This window comes from Ciconia boyciana, chromosome 8, assembly GCF_034638445.1.
Source record: "Ciconia boyciana chromosome 8, ASM3463844v1, whole genome shotgun sequence".
Classification (NCBI taxonomy): Eukaryota; Metazoa; Chordata; class Aves; order Ciconiiformes; family Ciconiidae; genus Ciconia; species Ciconia boyciana.
In genome coordinates this window covers 41,262,829-41,285,162 of record NC_132941.1, presented here as the reverse complement: position 1 = coordinate 41,285,162, position 22,334 = coordinate 41,262,829, and the positions used below count along the sequence as shown (strand labels likewise).

Below are 22,334 nucleotides of genomic sequence, written 5' to 3'. Positions count from 1 at the left end.
TCCCAGTCTTAAGCTACTTAGTGCAAATAAAATTTTGTGCTAGTCAGCCTAAGATGTGTTACAGCACTGTTAAAGCCCAGGCTGTTAATTACAAATGTTTTGCACTGTTTGTGCGATGCACAGATTTCTTGGAAATAGGTTTCCTTCGGCAGTATGGAGTTTTACAGTACAGTCAACAGAATGTTGCAGAATAGCAATTATGAGAATAAGGAGAATGCACAAGCTATTGGAGTGAACGCTTTAATGCTGATACATTTCTTCTGATAAAAGCAACTCAGATAAGAGGATATTCAAGTTATTGTAGCAATTAGTTTTTCTAAGATGTCTATCTATACGAAATGTTTCATGGTAGGAAAAAAAACCCGAACTCTGTAGTAGAATACAAAGTTTATTACATTTCTAGACTACATTATCCTTGTCAGCTAGATTAAAGCATTCTCCTAGTTTCTGTCCTATATTACCATAACAAGTGAGGAAATAATGTAGTGTTGTTACACAGAGCAGCTTATAAATTTTGACATAAGTGTGAGAGAAATCACTTGAAATGTGAAGCAACCAAGAGGAATAATTAGGAACAGCAGAATGATCTCAGTAATATGACAACAGTTTCTAAAGCACCCCACAGGATTGAAATCATCAGGTTTGCTTGACCTATATCTTTAATAATACAGCTCATTGCCCTTGTATTGAAGCTAGAGGGTAGGACAAAGTATGAGCTTTATCATGTTTTAGGAGAAATTGCAAAAAGTTTATTTATTAACACAGTGCAAAATGGCCCATTTCTATGATTACCAAACAGGAAAGCAAGTTGGGCCACAGTTCACCACACAGAACACTTTATAGTCAGGCTTGGCTGGCAAAAAATATTATGTAACACTCAAATAAGATAAATGGCTGCATTGGCAGTGGAAATAACCTTCTGTTTAATTAGAAAATAAGAGCTATATGGGACAATAAAAATGGTTACTGCTGCCCTCAGTCACTGTTTAATAAATATGATAGTGCTGAAGATAATGCTAAGTGTTATTTATTTGTGCAATATCATGGGCTCAGTAATTGTTCATGTTCTTGATAGTTACCCTGCATGTAGAATGAGTCCATTTCACGTTTTCTTTGTTTAATTCTTAAAAAGGGAAGAGGATTTTTTAAACTTTTAAACTGTTTTTAAAAGCCAAGGATGTGTGATCAAAGTTCATTCATCTTTCAGTGGTGCTGTAACCAAACTACTAGTTTTCTTAGCTTACCTTCAGAATAATTAAGCTTTGAAACTAATTGTTTCATACTTTGCAGGCTGGATTGTCTATCTGCTTTGAATATGTTGCTATGTCTGTGAGAAGAGAGCATAATTTGAATTTTTAGCTGTCCATTTCATCACGGCTGTGTTTATAATTAGTATAGTTCTAAGGCCTGATTTTAGCATAGTTTTACCTTCCTGTGGCTTCATTTGGAGTTTTAAGCACTAAACATGTACAAATCAAGTCCTGCAGGGCACGGTGTGGAAGACTGATGATTTCAGTGAGGGCTTCTCTCTAAAGGGAGTAGTTTTTACGAGTAAATTGAGCATCAGATTGTGTTAGGTGCATATGTATCAAAAGTTTCCTTTCCCTGTAGAGCATGTTTATTAGATATGGACATTGTTGCTGGTTTCTCGTATTTAGGAACATACACGTATTTATCAAACGCTTGACAGAAAAGCGGGGCATGGGATGCATTTTGCAATCTAATTTTAACAGGCTTGGTATCCCAGCCCTATTGCTTTCGGTCACAATCTTTCTATTTTGAATCTACAGTAAGTACAGGGATTTGAAAAAGGATATCAAAGACTTTCCTTGGTTTTATCCAAGGGGAAAATTCAGAAGATGTTTCATCAACAAGTTTTAACTCCTCCTTGCTCACCTACTCCCTCCCCCCAAATGTAAACTGTACATCAAGAGGCAAAACAAAACAAAACAAACCCCCTTTTCTTCACACAATTCACTTTAAGCTTCAAAATCCTCCAAAATCCCCAATCTCCCTTTGCAGTCTGGTTCCCACTCTCCAGCTTTCCTCATCTCCCTCTGAAAGAAAAAAGCTCTTCTTTAAGGGACTGATAGGTTGTAGAGCGATGCTTAGCAACAACATTCCTGTGCCTTAAGTAGCTGCAAGCCCCTAGCTGAACCCTTTGATGTGACTGTCAGGGCAGATTTATTTTGTTTTAGCACATTGTCTACTTGTCCAGATGTATCAGGAGATAAAAAGGAGTCATGTTTACACTCTTTTTTTTTTTTTTTTTGGGGGGGGGGGCAGAGGAGATGTAATTAAATCGCATTTTTGATGAATCTCTGAGAGATCAAGATGAAGAACACAGGAATTGGCTTGAATATAGAGGAGAAACCCACTTGCCTGCCCTAACACCTGACATTGTAGGAAAATGAAGTGTAAAGCCATAGCACAATGTGTTGATTTGGTTCTGCTGAAGTCTTTGACTTTGTGTTTTCTCATGTGCTGGTAGTTCACGAGAATCCAGAAAGGCCTATTAGAAAGTAGCGGTTGTGTACCATAGACTCTTTCCTGTGTGTCTTATTTAATAGATTCATTTGTCCAGGTTGAAAATAACTCTGTTTTTCTCTAGAATGTTAATGTTATAGATAACATATCCCAGAACTTCTGGCTGTGGTAAGTGGCTGTCAATCAAATACTTAAAAAAAAAAAAACCAACTAATTGAGCCTCAGTGATCTTGGATAAACAAATGTGCAGCGTAAGGCAGGCCTTGCTGAATTCTCCCAGAGAACAAATACCACAGATAAATCCATTTTTGTTTATTTGCTTTTAACTTGCACATTTAGCAACACCATTCTGAGCTCTATTAATAACCTGCGGTGTGCAGTGACGAGTCTGATTCCAGCATTCAGTATGCTGTGGGTATGCCAAGTGAATAAAGTGCTAGTTTTAATCTGCTGTTACAAAAGTTACTCTATTTGCATTTTAAATAGGTTACACTACAGCACCCCCTTCTGCTGACTAAGTAGTGTGACAAGAAGTTTTAGCTGCAATTCAGTTTTATTCCCACACGACAGGATGAAGATGCCTTGAAAGCATTTTTAACCTTCCCATTTCTTAATTCCTGTGCCTATTAAGCAAGGAGATCAGTGCAACTCAACAATAGTCATTAAACTACTGTTATCTTACAATTTTAGCTTTCATTTTTGCAGCATTGTCCATACTTCTGAAAAGATTAAGCAAGCAGGGGACAGCAGAATGAATAGCAAAGAAAGTAAACCCTCTAACGTTGCAAACAATTATGCTTGGTCAGTGAAACATATACGCAGTTCTGCATTCCTCTGATTGTCATTGAATGTGTTTGTAAGTGATGATATTATGTTACTGACTTAATTTATGGAACAGTCTCCGAGGTTCCTATCCAAAAAAAGCAATTTACCTTGCTGATTCTGTCTCCGCTTTTGAAGAATCTATGGACATGAGATTGGCAAAAACAAGTGTAGAAGTTCTGAATCGCCTATATTTCAAAATACAGGTCTATGAAAAGTAATAAGTAACTGTATTGTATGTAATGTGTATTTGAGTTCTGCATCTGTGTTTATATATAGCTTGTATACTGTTGCTATGCCACAGCATAGTGTAAATCTAAGTAATTACTCCAGTAGTGCTGTGTTTTTTAGTTGTGATATAAATGGTTGAAAAATATTGCAGGGAATGACTGAAGGAAACTTGGAATCTAATACATTATCCATGTACTTCCCTTCACATAAGTGACTTACCTATGCTTTTGCACCTTCTGTTGAAGTTGTAATATCTAAAAACTGAGTACTGTTCTTTCATTCCTTCAGAGCTGTTGGGCGATGAGTGAAATGCAATAAATGGCATGTTTGGGCATTGCTGAGGTAGGAACTTAGAAAAAGGTTAGCATCTGCTAGCATCTAGAAGTTTGTTTGTGGTTCACTTTACAAGACACCTCAAAGAATAGTTGTCTATGACAACTCAAAATTCTCTAGCAAGAGTTGCAGAGTTTTCTGGTTTGGGGTATGACAGGCTTATTTATGGGTTTTTTTCTTGCACTTTATTTTACTAGGCTGTAAGCCCATTGAATCCTGCATACTGTAAATGAAAAGAAGGTAGCATGCGTTCCCAGCAGGTGAAGAAGGTAAAGATGCTGGTAAAGAAATGCAAAACAAAATGTATACTTCTTGCTTGGACTTACTTCCCCTAACTCAGACCAGGAGTCAAGACCAGCAGATTTTCCTTTATTGTTTTATACTTTTGGGGATCTTTTGTCAATTTCCTGATTTGCATTAATATGAGTCTAAGAGAAGAAAAAGCATTCAAAAATCTGTTTTAGGGATGAGTATGATTTAGCAACTTTAAATTTATTTTGTAGTGTGATTTTAAATGGATTTATTCTTACTTTAAAACCTAGCATTAAGTTTTACAGTGAATAGATTGCTTGTTGGATTATATTAATGGGTATTCCTTTCATTCACTGTTGTGTTGCTAGAATGTTTAAGTGCTCCTTTAGGGACAGATCCCGTTATCTACCATAATGAGAGATACTGAGCCACTTGAGCAGTAAGGTTTAACTCATCACAAATGATAATATTAGAATCTGGTATATGATTACAGAGAGGTGTAACAGTGAAGTTACTTTCCTTCAACTCATTAAACTGAACTGGGTGAGCAGCAGAACTTCTTGCATCCTTCTGCTTTTAAATGTAGGTAGCTAAGATACGATTTTGAAAAAGATACAAGACAAATACCATGCAATAAGAAGTCACTTTTTTTTCTACTGAGCTTGGAAAAATAGTGTTAAAAAGATGCTAAAATTCTTGGCTTTGAGTGATATAAGTTGAAAAAGAATGATCTTGGAAGTCAAAAAACCTAACAGGTGGTTTTGTATGCTATATGTTACAGTAGAACAAATCAATTCAGGCTCCTTAGATGCAGTCGTTGCCTTGTGATTATATTTGTGTAAAGTCTTGGAGCCTTTGATCAAAGAAAGGCATTTGTGACTAGGTCTAATCCAAGCTCTTTAAGGTGTTTAACTTGTGCGGGGGGGAAGAGGTTGATAACAGCTGGGATTTAAATTTAGTTTTGCTGAACTTTTGTTTTGAAAGGATTTCTATTATACACTGCTTCCTTTTTCATACAGAAGATGGATCATTGAGTAAACCTAAAAGGGAAAGAGGATATGGGAGGAAATGGGTGGGGACTTTGAATTAATCTTCTGAAGAAAAATGTTTGATCAGCGGGTAGGAGAGGATGAAAACCTCTGATGTTGACAGCAGGCAACTTTCTGACTAGTGTGTGATTGACAACTTTGATGCTCCAGTGGGGAGCAAGTGTCCAGCCGTGCTCAGGCATCCTCTGTCTGTGGGTGGTAGTGTTAATAATGTGGCAACTGGAAAGATTAATTGTGGACAAGCAGCAGGATTACGAGGAGGGCTTCACAGGTCTAAAAGGAACAGTGGTAGGAAGGCCTCTGATCTGTCAGCCCAAAAGGAAATTAGTTAGGGCAGACTGGAGCAGGCTTAAAAAAAAAGGGGGCGGGGGGAGGGGGAAGATGGAGTAATGGGAGAAGAGAAGCATTTAGGATATTAAAGCAATATGAAGAGGATATTGAAAAAGGTCATAAGGGGATGGGGCCGATGTTCTTGAAAGACCTTAATACACTACATCCTTTTACAGTACACGCAGAGTTCAGCTTGTTTTGGAGGGAACTGCAAAGTGACTTTTGTAGTGGTTAGAGCTGCCACATTAGGTAAAACCTGTTACTTGTTTTGAAAACGAACCTGAGTATAAACCCAAATTAAGAATTTTCACAGATCTCTAAATGCAAAATATATAGGAGAGAGTTTATTTAAGCTGTTCCTGCAAGTTACTAGCTGCTGTGTGTTTTACTTCCCACCCTTTTTGGTAGAAGTAGGGATTTTGCCAATAAATTCTGTGTTACCATTAAAGAGGCCATTCATCATGCTTACTAATGTTATTAATCAAGATACACCACAGTACTCTTAAAATGAGATCATTTTGATAAATCATGTATGACATGAAAAGACTTTATTCCTTTTAAGTGCAATTTAGACTGTAATTTTTTTCCTCATTTATGATTCATGGGAGAAACATGGATAAAATTCCCTTGCACATTTACACCTTATCTTCAGTAATAATTCAAAACTGCTCTTAGATGAATATTCAAGGTCTGATTCACCAAAGCTGAATGCCAGCTCATTATTTTCTGGCATTCAGTAGTCCAAAAATAATGTCCATATATTAGGTGCTTTTCACAATAGTTGAATTTGGCTGCACACCAGACATATCGATTACACTCAATTAAGCCTAAATGCATAAGAATTATCTGATGTTCATTTACATTTTTGATTCAGTTGCACCCTGCTTTCAACCTTGCAATTTAACATTAAGCGAAAACCAAAAGGTAAAGTAAATTCAAGGGAAAAGTGATAATTGCTCTTATATGAGAATAAAGGAAGTATATTCTGAAATGCTTTGAATCTTCTTAAGCTCCACTACTTCTGTTAAATAAGCAAAATTCTCTTGCCTTTTCTTGTTAAAGGTCATTGGAATTGGAAGGCCAACCAAAATGTAAGATCACTGCTCTCCTTGTCATCCTAGTACTACAATAAGTTTGCCTACTCTATTAATGGCATCACATATGAAAATAGGCTGCTAAAATGTCTGGAATGAATATTTTCTAAGCTCAAAGTCACACTCTTGATTATAGCTGAAACACTTGTGTTATTTGTTGAATTTAAAAATGTTAGAAATGGGTTGCAGCATCCTTTGTTAACATAGGCATAAATATTAGATAAATTTTTGTTTATTCTTGTGTTTAGAAATATAAAAAGGTAATGTCTAGTAGAGAGATTTAATTTGGAAAGCAAAGTCATTTAAATTTTACTGTTTCTCAAACCATGATTCAAAGAGGATTGGCTTATCTGAATTACAGCCCCCCCTTTACATCCTTCAGCAGCTGAAAGTATTTGAAGGAACACATGTGGTTGCCAAAAACAGCAGACCATTTGTATTTTTGAACCATTGGTCTCTAAAAATTTGTTTCGATGCAGCAGTTGTACAGTATATGCTGATACTACACAGGATGTTCCCTTACTAGTACAATCAAAATATTGGGGGTTTTATTCCTTGAAAAGTGGAATTTGGGGATTAAACAAATAAAACTTTTCTTTAGTCTATTTAGATTCCCAAACTCTTGAGAGCCAGTTGCCAGTGTGTGGTTGACTTAATTTTCCACATCATACTAAAAGTTATGCATCACAGACTTAGAAGGTCAGACTCCTGATGATTTTTTGAAAAATTATTATTATGAGTATTAGATTAGTAGGCAGAAGCATAAAGCCAAAAAAATCCCTTATCCTACCAATACCTGCCCTTAAGTTCCTTTCTTGTCTCATGAATTCTCTTTATTTCCCTAGGAAATTCTTTCTAATGAGATACTTTTATAAAAATAAATTAAAATGACATATTAGTTCAGAGTAATCAGATTGTGTTTGTCTTCTTTATTAGGACTGGTTAAATTACTATTTTTTATTTTTTTAAAAAATGACTGCTGATGAAAGAAAGTAATTCAGATCTTTGTGACATTCAGAAAAATATGAGAAGCACAGTTAGTTAACGCATGAGACTGAGACAAAAGTGGGCGATACCCTTTTCCTTCCTTCCCACCTTCCATCCAATACTTGTCTGCTATGTTCTTCTATTTTTCAGTACCGTGGTCAAACGTCTAAAACCAGATTTTAAAATAAATCACTATTTCTGTGCTGGGTTAGGAGGTCATCTCAGTAAGCCGGTAGAGATCAGGCAAGTTGTGATAACACCACGCATTTGTTTCCCCCTGTCCCCCTTAATTAAAGTGACTCTAATTTATGCTGGAGGTTTAGTAAAGGTAACTGCTAACTCATAGTTAACTATGCTTGGCTGTGGAGCAGGGGAATTGGGAAATCCCATTCCATCAAGGAAAGTTGTCTCTCCGACATAATCATGCCATGTCACCTGTTGGTTTTCCGGAACGTAACAGTGTATTGGGATTGGTGGGAAACTCAGGCTGGCCCATTTGAGACCTCTAGGCTAGTTCACATTTAGGGAGGAGAAAGCAAGACCTTTTGTAGCCTGCCATATACAGTGGTCCTGACGGGTCCTGCTTTTGCATATTTTCTAGTCTTTTTCTTTATCCCTTCTTTCACACTTTATCCCTTTCTTTCACTGTCTGTATGGTTCCTGAGTTCATAGAAAATACCTTGTAAATAAAGTTGTTCTTCCCTAACCATTCCCTAGGATGGAGTGGTTAAGGACTTGGTGTATTGTTGTTTCCTGTAGTATTTTCTGCTGTCACGAGGCTCTCAAAAACCTCACAGTGAAATCAAAGCCCCATTGTGCTTGGTGGTCTGCAAACTCACAGGAAGAAACAGTCCCTCTAAAGTAGTGTTTTGATACTCTCTGCAAGCATGTCATAAATTCAACCCAAAATAAATACATTTAAATCTTTTTCTGTTATTAGACAGACTACGTTCCTCATCACACTTTTATACATGATTTGTATATATATTTAATCTGTAAACAATTAATTTCTAGTTATGTCTAAAATGTTGGGGAAAAAAATCTTGAGGAGGAGTTCCATGGAAAGTTTCTGTACATTTTATCACAAATGTGAACAAATCATGATGGTCCAATATACTCATGGGTTAAGACATGTGGGTTGCCGCCATCAGAGGTTGAAAAGGGGTGTTACAAAGGGGTTAAATCAACACATTGCTGACATATTGGTACACAGATATTTAGGCAAGTTTTCAAAATATATATAAATTATTGAAGACTGTTTCCATTGTGTCTCTTGGGGAAGCTATGTGTGCCCAAGAGATCCAAAATGATTCATTAGCCTAAGTAGATGTTTATGCAGACATTTCTTAAAATTATAATAAGCCATTTATCTGTTAGGTATGATTAATTTTAAGCATTGAGTGCATTTGAGACAGAATAAGCTTGTCAGAAAAATATTACTGTTTGTTCACATAAAAGGAAATGTTTTTCAAAAGCAAATATGTGTTGATCCTTTAAGTTGGAACTATACCACAGATTGTCCCATTAATCATATACCTTTCTGGAGAAATGTTTTTGTCAGTTTAAAAAATAGATAATGCAGTGACTTCCTTCATTCTTAATTGTAGTGTCCCTGTGGATATATTAAAAATCTTTTGAAATAAATCATACTTTCTTACTAAATCCAAGTTTTGCATCTGATAATGTGCTATGTACCATTGGGCTGATCACTGCAATGTCACAATATTGTTTCCCATTTTTATTTGAATGTAAATCACCAAATGAGAAGCAACAAGCTTTCAAATTGCTAAGGTCATTTCTCTGTGACCTTACTAGATGACTTTGACAAGTGTTAAAACTGTGATGAATGGAAATAAACAGCAGTATCACAGAACACAAGAATTCTTGGTAATTGTGGGTCAGACTTAGAGAGTGAGTATCATGCTGTCCCCAAGAAATTTGCCTCTTCATCAGTTCCCTGAAAAAAATGAGTCACACTCTGAAATGCTGGAGATTTGAGATATTCCCATACTAGATGAGAAACATGTTGGAGAAATCCCAAACACTTAAAATCTTTCTAAGGTAACAGATACAAGAGAATCCTTAGTCTATGTCTTGAGCTCTATAGTAAATAATATTTTCGTAATTATTTTGGGTTTTGCTACCACATCTCATTCTGCACTCTACCATCTCTCTTTTGGATGATGTCTTGATCAAACTAAGATTTCTCTTTCTGACATCCTCTGAAAATATTTTGGAATTAAATGTATTTAGCTAAGGAAATCTTCCTTTGTATGTATGTGTGTATTGAAAAATTTTGCTTACCACATCTTTCCAGAAAGTTCACTGTATATCTATTGAACCCTTGTCAGGAACATGCCAACATGCTGCCATTCTTCCTGTATTGTAAAATTTGTCAGGTATAATACATTAATGGCTACTACTGTTACTGATGTGTATAGGTGTGTAAAGAATTTGTGGCATGCCTTAGAAATAAGGCTAAATATTAGTAGAGAAATACTAGGATACGAATACAAGCTATGTGACACAAATAGAAGAATATCAACTATCAACGGGTATTGATGATATTCCATTATAGCCAATATAGCCTGATATCTGGCCACATCTTGCTCATCAACAGAAAGTAAAATTTCCTAAACAATAACCATTGCTTTAATTAAAATGACTCAAAGTTTAGTGGGGGGTGGGGGGTGTTGGTTGGGTTTGGTTGGTTGGTTGGTTGTTGTTTGTTTTTTTTCCTACTGCAGCTTCTACAGTATCTGTAATTTTGATGAACATGGTTTGAAAATCTGGTACTCTTTTACAATCTATTTAGTATCAAGTACAACAATTCTTAGCTCAGACAAAACTTACAGGTTAATATGAAGACAGAGATACCTCAATTTAGCAAATGTTTGGTTATGTGCATAACAGGCTGTGAGTAGTCTAACTTTTTTTGCCTTATAACTTTTATACCTTGTACTATGATATACTGCAAAATTTGGATTACCGTAATGCTTGCAAGAATACAAGCTTCTCCTGTAATACTACTGTTAGAATTTCTTTACTGAGCTATTTGGTGACCTGTTCCTATAAAACTGAAGCTACCACCCATTTTAATCAGCTTTCCTCAAAGCTATTTGTATTTGTAGTTACCTTCCACTGCAACAAGAACTTCTGATGCATGTATCACCAATACTTGAAGACATAACTGTCACATGTCAATGCTGTCACTGTCAAAATATTCCTGTGAATATTAAGAGTAATGCGATCTATACAGATCTCTTTGGAAAATAGCTTAGGGCCAAACGTCAGTATGTGGTAGGGAAAACAAATAGCTGTCTTTCTGCTGGTGCACCGGCTTACTCAGAAACGTGACTCAGAACTCCAGCCCGTGTTTGCAAAACAATCCTAACCCTGGATGATATTCCATAGAATTAAAGTTGCTCTAACTGAATGCTTAGCTCAAAGGTAATGAAAACTGTTCTATATTTGACAGGGAATTATATACTGTACATAAAATAACAGCAAAACACCAATAAACAAACCCTCCAGTTCTTGCTTTTCCTAAAATTGGAAATAAAGCTAAATTGCCCCTTCACTCCAGTATCCTTTTTAGAACCTCTTGAATTTTGCTCACTCAGTGGTATATTGCTGAAAAGGCAAAGTCTCTTCCAGTAATTTTAGGAAAAGCTATCATCAAGCTGTCAACAGTCTAAATTGAGATTAAAAGTACCAAAGAGAAACCTTCACTATTATCAGAGTCCCAAATAAGTACACTTGAATAGACAGATAACATCTTGAGTGTACAGTATGAGACCACTTATTCCTCCAGCTTTTGGAGTGATTTACAGGGATGAAGTCTTATGTTAAATAGTTAGTGACATTTTTCTTCTTGTCTTACCCAGAACAACTAGGCCCAAAGAAAACATATAGTTGAACAGATGCCTGTTTGTGGAATTCATTTCAGATGTTACATTGCTGGGTGTTAGGGGCATCTATCTCATCCTCTGAGATGCTATGTGCCCTCAGCTCATATTGGTCATCAGAGGGAAGATTTCCAATACTTCATAGTCCAGGGTAGATTGAGCTGCGTATTTACAGTTCGCTAAAATCACAGGATTATGCACGTGAGCTGAAGGTGAGAGTTCTGTCTATAACATTACCTCTCTGAAAAGGAGGGTATGTTTTCACTGGTGAGAAAACTGAGCAGGATTTTCTAGATTTTTTTTTCATATTCAGTAAGTAGCATCCTTGCTGTTTAGGCAAACCTGTCTCTGTTAAGATGTTTGTTTTGATGTATGATGTGTCTTCACGTTATGACCTGTTTTTTGCTAGGGACAAAAATGGGACTATCGCTATGGTCCGACATAGAAATTGACAGCTGGTCTCCAAAAGCAAAAGCTTAGTATACTAATCTACTCAGTCATTTACCTCTTAAATTTTGATATATTATCATCTAGGAGTCTGACAGCTATGACAAAGAAGATTTCTAAGTTACAGCCTTTAACAAACTATTACCATGATTAATTTTCATTATTGTGTATTTCTGATTGTTGTTCTCAGGTTTAGTCTGGCAATTAAGATTTGAAATAGTATTTAAACGTTTTCTTCTCCAAAACATTATAGCCCTATTTTACACTTTTATCTTAACCAGACATTGTAAATCTGGTTTTGAATTCATTTCAATTAAAAAAAAATAAATTTTGAGGATATGATCAATTACAAAATAAGAAGTAAGATTGAAGTGGATTCCTTAGATTGACTTTTGCAGTTTATATGCCAATAACATCATTAGGGAACAACATGCGTAGAAGATAGCAATTATTTCCTCAAGACTCCCTTTAGTAAATTATCATGAGATTCAAGAAATAGTTTCACTTTTGTATTTCTGCTCTTTATTTGCCTTATCTTTTCTATTAGAAATTATCGTGTAACTTTCAGTGAACACTGTTCTTTGTGTCTTCTATTAAAACCCATCATCTTTTTATGTATGTTGGAATGGGTAGACTGTAAACGCTCCAGAGCAAACACTATACCTGAAACTGGCCATGTCACTACCATGATATCAATCCATCTAACTTAAGCTAAATTTTAAAAACTGTGATGATGATTCATATCCACCAACACAATCCTATATTTTCATATCTTCTCCTAACAATGCAACACTGCTGCTCTATAACTAAAAGCAAGATGGTAAATGTGGCTTGTCTTGGCTTTGTATTACTCTTTCCTTCAGACAAAAGCTCCAACTGGATGATTAGTTTCTTTCAAGCTGTAGCTCCATAGTCTAATCTTTTTATATCAGAATCACAGGATCTTGAAATTTTTATTATGGGGAAAGATTTGGGTTTCCCCTCTTCTCCCTTAACATTTTGCTTTTAAGGATTCTGAGCAAGTCTTGTTACTTACTTCTTTAAACCCATTAGACTTCTGGTGTGGGTTTTAAGTGTTTATTATTAACAATTCTATATACTTGTCTACTTTTTTGCATTATAGACATTATCATATTTAAGAGATGCCTTCATTTAGCTCACAGGATAGTAGAATGGCAGAATCTGGTTTTTGCTTAGTTTTGAAAAGTATGGTATCTTATCCCAGCTTTCTATTTTCTGTTTCCTTTCTTACATATGGACTCACTCATTACTTCTTTCAGGTAAATATTATTCTGTTTCACCGAGAGGAACATTTTTAACATTGCCCAAAGATTTCCTGATAAAGATGATAATTTTTTGAAGCTGTGAGCTGTATGAAAATATTATTTTAGTAATGATACCTAATATCGTTGTGTAAACTCTCGTGAGTACAACTACCTTGAAGGATTGCAGGCAGCCTTTACAAAAACAAATTAATCCTCCATGGCTGGTGGCTCTGTGCACCTGTAACCACATCATAGAACTCATGTTGCAGGTGCAGCATCTTTGCGTAATCATTGACTTTCACTCAGAGTACTGATAATATTTGTTTTATCACACAGGCCTCCAGTGATGCTGCCTCCACCTCTCCAGAGATGCACTATACACCTCTGCCTTCGGGATCCAGAGACCTCACCAATCACAGAGGTATAAACTAAACTTTTGTTGGTATGAACTGCTGCAAGGTGGTAAGCTTTGCTTTAAGACCTTCTCTGTATTAGTTACTGCATTGGCACTTTACAGAGAACACTGGGCCTTTCAAGCACTAGATGAGAAAACCACACCTGTCAAGAATACAGATTTTGACTTGTATTAAATAGGATTTAAAGGTAGTCTACGGGCAAAGCAAACAAATCTATGGATAATAACATTCAGTGATTTTTTTGTGTGTGTGAGAGAAAAATGTAAAGAGATTAGAGTACTTAAATATTGCTAAGTAGATGATTACATGTAGCATTGGTAATTTTGAGAGACTTTGTAAACTTTCTAATATTTGTAAAGAGAGAGCTTTGTGGCAGTTTAACTATTATGGGCTGTAATTTTGAAATGTTAGCACGTTTTCATTGCAATAAAAAGGGATTCTTCTGTGTTTTTCAACATTAAAGGTGGATGAATGTTCAATTTCCTTTTTCACCAATCCTTAGAACTTAAAAAGCACCTTGGGCAAATTCTCAAATTCTTTCTGCATACCTATGGAGCAAAAAGTTCAGGGAACAGGTGAAAACTGAAGCAGTCAGCAAGGGTGCATTCCAAGCTCTTTCACCTTTGTTCTAAAAAGGAGAAATTTATAAAGTTTGCAGTGTTTTTCAGCTTAAAACCAGAGCAACGATACTCTTATTTATTTCCTACATTACACATTGATTCCATGTTGATCATGTAAACCATTTGCGTAGAGGCAGGTTTTGTATAGGATACCAGAATCAAAGTCAGTCTTACATTTATGAATTGATGGTAGCGTAGTTTTAGTGTATGTTCAAATTCTGCAGCACTGCAGAAGATTGAGGCAGCATTAGTAGAATGCCTTATTACTTGAAACCTTCTGAAAGAATCAGGCAGGCAGTGCAACTGAAGAAGGATCTGTGATTCAGGTGGGACGGAACTTTGATTTGTTGCAGTGTATATCACTGTCATTGTGCCAGGGCTAAAGAGGGCCATGAAGCTACATCCTGGTCTTGCTGTACTGGAAATCAGATGTCCTGAAAGTGCCATAGTGCGTTGTGTTCTGACAATGAGCTCATGTAATAACTGGTACTTTTTAAAGAGAAAGGACCAAACCAAAGTCCTGGATTTGAGCACACACTTGGTCTTCAGAGATTGAAAAAAAACAAATTAAAATAAATGCAAACACCCCACCCCACCCCAATTCCCAAGGTGTGTTGTGGCTTTGATTTTCAGGTAAGCATATTTGCTTTGAGGTTGGATTTCTGGTGTTCAATTAAATGGTTAGGGTCTAGTAAGACAGTAAGTAGAATGACAGAATGTTGTAAATGCCTAAGTTCTATAAAAATACATTAAAAGTACCATTAAAAGCCAGGTATCTTCAGATCTGTTTATTTAGATGATAGTGAATTAGAAGTGTGGCTTCATGGCTGATTTTGGAATGTGACTTAGCAAAAGAAATGCCAGTAGCATTAAGCATCAAAAGTAGCATGCCTGCATTATTGAGTGACTTCTCTTGCAATAAAGCAATTGTGTGGTTCTAGTAGGACATGTTGCAGGCATGTCCATATAGGTGTCCATTCAGAGCTGGGGCTTACCAGGTTCTGACTACCACTGTCTTCACTAGGGTTTAAGAATGCCTGCTCTCTTACTATAAAAGGGGAAAATTATATTCCCCAAATTATCAACTTTTTACCCTTAGCTGTTCACATAATTCTTTATTACTTCTGTCTTGACTCTTCCCAGAAATATTCTGCTTTGCATGCTAAACATGTGCTGGAAATTTCCTGATGATTAAGCACAGTTATAAATAAAGTGAATGGAGAAGAGAGTGTCATCCAAAAAAAGGGTAAAATTGGCCCTAAAAGAGACATTGTTAGCATGATCCAATAAGTTTATATGTATATATGTGTATATATAAAAAATATATTCACAAGGAAATAATTAAGAAAACTTTCCAAAATTCCAGGTGTTGTAAATAAAGCTTGGAACAACCTGCTGGCAGGGCCCATTAACTCAATCAACTTCTTTTATACAAAGAAAAATCTCTAGGTTCACAAGCCCATAAAAGATTAATTGGAGTCAATAGAAAAATCTCCAAGAAAAGAATGAAATACTTAAACATGCTATTTTAGGTTCTGAATATCTTCAATTTGTTTCTTCACTGAATGCTTTCAGTGTTGTAAAAAATGATTGAATCAGCTGTTCCATATGTAAATATTGGCAGTTTTCAATGCAAACTGGAAAGAAGAATGCTGTAAGTTTGTGAGTGCTCTTATTTGTCCCTGGAGAAACTTGTGTTTACCAGAATCTGAAAGTCTGGCAAATGGTTTGGTATAGCTGTAAATTGATTTTGGGGGGATTGGGAGGGGGAGTAGGAGCAAGCTGAATGTATTCGAATGGTACAATTTTACATGGACATATCTCACTCTATTCAGCTATGAATTTTGCAGGGAGAGCCAAAGCATATAATTCTGCATGCATTGCACCATGCATCTTACAGCTTTTGTGTTCATGCATACAGCATATTATTTCCAGACAGGATCTGGTCTTTTGAGGTTGACTCCATATTTTGTACAGACAATATTCAGGAATTGTAAAAATCTCTCTCTCACTTTCAGAGCCCGCAGAAATAGCATATGACAGTGTGGCATGAGTGTGGAATGATATGGAATAATCACTGTAAATGTTATATCAAGTGTTATGATGCTTGAGTATATAAGTACATGAAGAGAGCAATAAATATGGATACACATTTTTAAGCTTTAGAAAACTTCTCCCCATCTTGGGAAAGTTGTTTTCCCTTAAATTACTTTGTTGCTTAGACCCGCTTTTCTAAGTTGAACCTTTACTCAGTCCCACTGTTCATATTTTTTAGCAGAAAATATATTGGCCTTCTATGCAGGTTTTGAGCACCTGACAGCAATATGACTTGATTCTTTCTGAGATCTAATTGCTGTCCAATTAGCCAAGCCTTCCAAAGTGGTAATTTTATAGCTAGCTTTATTTTTTTTTTTTATTCCAAAACAATGATCTCAAACTCCTAAGGGTCTTTCCTTGGTCTTTGTTAAACTAGCATTTTGTATTTCATTTTTTATGGTTTTAGACACCAGTGATTTACTCGTGTGAAATTTGTATAATTGTCTTACCCAGATAAAACAAGTCGGTTTAAAGACATGTCCTCCTGTCATACAATATGCTTCCTTTATTTTTAAATTCCATTGCTTGTATTTTTCTAGTTTTCAAATTTTCTGATGAAACAAAATAAAATGGGCCCCACCTTTCTTTCTGCTTGTCCAGATCTATCTACCTTTAAGAAAAAAAAAATCAGTTACTTATTGTTGTTTTTAAATAGAAATGGCCATGCTCCCAATACACAAAGGTAATGAAACGTAGTGCATTTTAGTAGAAACTTGCTCCAAAAATCTTGTTTATGTCATTTTTTTAGTGGTTTTTATGTATGGCCCAGGTACCCTTTTGTTCCTTATTGACAATTTATTAACTGAGTACATATAAAATCTTAAAATAGAGCTTTCAATTCTTAACATAGTTGAAATTGATGGAAAAGAAATTTTTAAATGGTAATAAAGTAATTATTAAATTAAGGATAATTTTCTTGATGTGTGGAAAAAGGCTCCCCACCCTCCACCTCCCTCAGGTTGTATATTCCTTTTTCCTAATGGCATCTTTGGTAAGGAAGTTCCTTTGTTATGTGTAAGCATTCAAACTCAAATGGCCTTCTAAAAAGAACAGTGCTTTCCAGTTGGTGGGGAAAATAGTAATTTATCATTCTATCTCTTGAGAAGCAATATTACTAAATCATGACTATCATGAAAATCTGTTTTTCCCATATAAAAAAAGGTGCTGGATGCCCTTTTTATAAACAGATATTTTATAACCTTATCTATTACCTGATTTACTCAAAAACCTATTCATTTGCCAAAGCCATTTGGTTTCCAGTAACATTTTACAAATGACTCCTTTTCTTGCACTCTTGTTTCTGGGAACAACCAGTGGTAACTCTGCCCCATAGCTTACTGGTAAAAGGAAGAAGAAGCAGTTTCCATTAAAAACTAAGCCTGTATTTATGTAAGTAGTTTTTAGAGCCTTAGCTTGGATTTATGCCAAGGTTTAATAGTTCCAATCTATTCTGGCTTGTAAGAACTTCCTGAACAAATCCACTGTCCTGTTTGGGTGTCTATTCAGTTAATTATCCAAGTGTTCTGGTATGCACAGACATTACATTTTCTCCTTTTATATATGAATGATGAGTGCCCAAATGAAAAATTGCTATTTATTCTACCAATATGTTTGAGTCAACTGACAGACACATTTTCTTATTTTCTGAAACAGTCTAATCTGAGTTTGGAAGTCATAAACTGCGTTCAGAAGCAATGCCCAGAAATCCAGGGACAGAATATATTTAAGCTTCCTATTAGCCCTCTGAAGATAATTTTAGAAAGCATTTTTGAACAGAGGGAAAGAGAGGTTCCTTCTGCTCTCCATTTCTCTTTTTGTCTAACAGGGGTGTGCTGAAGATTTGTTTTAGAATTAAGATCTTTCCAAACTTTCGTATTCCTAAGCAAGCAAAAACCTGTAGGCATATAATCTGTTAGAGAGACACCTGAACTTGATCTGTCTGTGTTTTTTTCTGTGATCATTATACTGTGCTATTGTACTCAGAGTGTTTGGCATATTAAATTTTCAGTAATGAGTGGTATGACTATACAGAATGCATTCTGACTGATTTTTAGGGTGTACCATACATAAAAGCCAGCTACTAGCTTTGTAGGAGTTGAGATATGCACTAGGTCAAGACAGAAGTGTACTTTAGAATGCACAACAAGCATCGAGTCATCCAGTTGTGCTGGAATTTACAATCCAATAGATGTCAAAGGAGACCTACTACTTTCAAAATTTGGTGTTGAAGGAAAAAGGTAGAATTTTTGGAGAGCCAGAGGGAGTAATATAATCGATGTGATGCATGAAAGCCCCAAACTATCCTCCGGGGATTTACCTGTTCTACCTCAATTTTCTCAGCCTGCTCATACTTTAGAAATAAATATTCTCAGGTTCATCTGGAACTAGTAATGTCTATCAATCCTTCAAGAATTGGGTCTAGAGTTTTAAGATAATACTTTAAACTTTCTGAAGTAAAATTATAAAATTGACACACTTCTTAATAATAAATGTTAATACACAAAGTTATTTTTGAAAGCTTTCAACTCAATACACATGTACTCTGAAAAGCCATGCTGTCTTTAAATCACAGACATAAAAAGAAAAGGAAATTGGTTTGCATAAAAACTTACTTCCAGAAAGATAATTATCCTGTTTATATTATCATTGCAGTCTTCTCTGTTGTTGTTATTGACACAGTTGTTAGGTACTCATTGTGTTTTCAAGCCAGAGGCTTATTTAGAGTTTGAAATTGATTGCTGGGAAAGTCACAAAGCAATTTATGTAGCAACTTATCATAATTAGTTAGCGTTCTTAATGTGAACTGCACTTTATGCTTATCAATTGATTTTTCTGTATATCTGCATAAAGCAGCTCATTGTGTGCTGTCCAAAAAGAGAATAATAATAATAAAAAACCTGTGAGTAGTACTTTATCATTCAGTTAATCTAAGGAATCCTAAACAATTTTTTAACAAAAGGTGTCTATGTATATAAGAAGTATTTGCTTTAACTTGTCTAATAACTAAGAATAGGATGAATAAGAGAACTGCAAGCAGATGCAATATATGGAAGTTCTGTATCGGGCACAGATGCTGTGAATAGTGAGAAATTTTCTTTGTTGATTTACATGAGGTGTCCTTTGAAAATACCATAGTTTATAAACTGCATGATGTTATGGTGAGTGATAGACTGCATACCTCTTAGGCCAGGATCTTCTGACCATGAGATGAATAAGCTTAAAACAAACAAACAAAAAAGTTCACAGTAGCATGGAACAGACAAGATCATATTTTCCAGGGGCAGGAACACTCAGAAATAAGCTGTGACATTTCCTATTAATGCCAGTAAATATGTCCCAAGAGTGAGTTGTGCATTACTCATGACTTATCCCCAAGGGGAGTGGGTGGAAATCCTCTTGGCACTGTGGGAGAAGACTAAAATAAGGAGTCTATTATGGAAAAAAAAAAAAAGAAAAGAAAAAAAGAAAAAAAATCTCATTTGGCTTGCCTGTGTGAAATGAGAAATTGGGTTCTAGTGCCTACCTTAGTTTTTCAGTTTGGGAAATGAACATTAATGGAAGCACGAGAGACATGGGAGAAGCATGGAAAGCAAGGTGATGGTAAAGATGAGTGCCAATGTGAGGGAAGACTTCGTTAAGAAAAGATTTTGCTTTCCTGTCTTAGCTAGTTTCTCTTAGTTAAAGGGATTCAAAAGAGAAAATCTGTCAGAGGTGGACTGGAGTCCTTGCAGTCTGGAGGTGTGAGAAGGTAATGTCAGATGTTTAAAGAACTCTGTTGTGAGCTATATCTGGTGCAGTTGAGAGAAAGGCAGGCCAGGCCTTTCTCATAGCCACTGCTGGATGGCCCCTGCTTGTGCCCGTAGACCTGCCCAATCTTAGAGTTGGAGATGAGATGAGATGAACGGTACTGACCCATGTCTATTTCTTCAGTGGTACAGCTAATTTCATGCCTCTAACTGTGATTTTTCCCTTCCAAGCTGCACTCTATTTTATTGCCTCCTCAGTTTTTCTGATGTGGTTGCTTTGCAGGGAGAAGAATAGGTAGAAGGAATGAGCGAAACAACATAGGTGGGAGAAATGCTAGAAGGCACGTTTCCTTAGAGAGGCTTACTGCTGTGAAATGCTTCCATCTCATAACAGAAGCTCACCTGTATTGGTATTTGCCCCGAGTCTGCAAAAGCATTAGATGTCTGTCCCTGTTATGTGAATTGACACACCATCACAGATGTTGCCTTTCAAAGGAATCGAGAGGTCTGGTACACATACACATGATCCATTCAGCTCTCAGCCGTGGAGCAGTTTATTGCTGAGCAGTAATGAAAGAGCAGATTAAGGAGGGTCTCATGTAGTACCTCTTCTGATTCCTAATCTATTTTTTTACTGGAATACAACCACCACCAATAGCAGTGGTCTTTTGTGGACCAATTTACCTCACTTGCTCAGTAGTTATAGTCTCTGCCAGTGCCTGCATGTTTCTCTGTAAAGCATAAAGACTCTCCCAAATGTGGAATAAATTGTTGTTGGATTTGAGTGTGACTTTGACTAATATGGTTCAAGAAATACATTTTCTGGGTCATTGGATTCACGTTCTTGTCACTTACAGGGTCAACAATTTCTTGTCTGTGTAGACAAGGAATGTTGGATTTGAATCAGGATACTGTAGATTATTAAAACTTCAGCATAAAAGTGTACTGTTATCTTGTATATTGCAATGATGAGAGGAACTAGTCATTTGAAACTAGGGTGGGGTGAATGAGTTGGGGATGATATACAAAGTGACTTGCAGTTTTGTGCAAAGTCTTTCTTGATGGTCAGAAAAGTTAAGAATTGGTTTTAAATGACAGCATATTTTAATTTGTGAGCCTTCTCTGTGTTCTGTGGTTTGAAAGTGAACCCAAGGGGTGTGACCAAGCTGACCAGCTGTAAGTTCTAGGAGAATGACTTCCTGGAGTGCTATGTCTCTGTGGGAATAAAATACGGGTGTTTCTCTGCAGCAAGACTTTAAAAGACAAAAAGAGAGTAATTAAGTGGTTAATCAAATTTAGATTAAAATTTTATTAAATATCTGAGGAGTTGGGCACAAAATTCCATTCTGCATCTAATGGGAATTAGGAGTCTAAGACTCAGGCAGCCTTTCAAAATTGTCAGCATTTTTTTTCCAAATATTATAGAGACTTTCATTTTTCTACAGTGCACATTCCCCAATCTGGCTGTTGAAGACCTGACCATTTTCCATATTTGTGTCACTATTCCCATAATTTCTGAGGTTTTCATTGCAACTTTTCCCATATTTGCCAAAACTAACCTAGCAGCCTGGGCCCCAGTGACCCATACAAGTGTCGCATCAGAGGGAATATGATTAATGAGGAAAAAACTGTAACTTCATATTTTTGGGTAGACTAGAAAGTGTCTGATGTTTCACAACATAGCTCATTTTGTCATGCTGGCAATAAGAAACCATGAGAATGCTCAAGCTCCAAACAGTGTGACTGTAAAGTGGCAGAAAAACATAGAAAACATTGGCTTCTCTAACTGGAAACTTGGGATCCAAACCTATAAACGTATCTAAAATCTTCTTTAGATATGTAGGGGAAGTAATGATGCAATGAGTCTGCAACTAGCAATTTAAAAAAAAAAAAAGGTCCAGTAAATTTGCAACTTGGCTTTATAATCTTTTACAATAAAGCAGTGCAGTCATAGGCCATAGTATTACAGCCCTTCCAGAGAAATCAGGTTCAAAGCACACGCAGTGCTGTGCAAATACAGTCTCCTGAGAGATCCCCATGTTTAGTTAGCACTCCAGCATAGCCTGTTTTTGCAAGAGTCCTCCAATTTTATCATTCAGGCACTTTTACAGCCTCATTGGAACAAATAAACAAACATCTGGAATCATGTGGTATATTTAATTAAAAACTTTTTGTTTGGCCAGAAATAGTAAAATCATGAAAAATTGCCTGTCTCCAAGCTCAGAAAGGCCAAATGATGAAGCTGTTGGC

The 22,334-nt window shown here is 36.1% G+C and overlaps 1 protein-coding gene across 1 annotated transcript in view; it reads left to right on the top strand.

Annotated features, from left to right (window-relative positions):
- The window catches only part of LRMDA (leucine rich melanocyte differentiation associated), a 694,750-nt gene that overhangs the window by 564,960 nt on the left and 107,456 nt on the right, over positions 1-22,334 (top strand). The window contains exon 6 of the mRNA XM_072871372.1: positions 13,542-13,626. Coding sequence (XP_072727473.1) covers positions 13,542-13,626 — 85 coding nt within the window. The remainder of the gene's footprint in view (positions 1-13,541; positions 13,627-22,334) is intronic.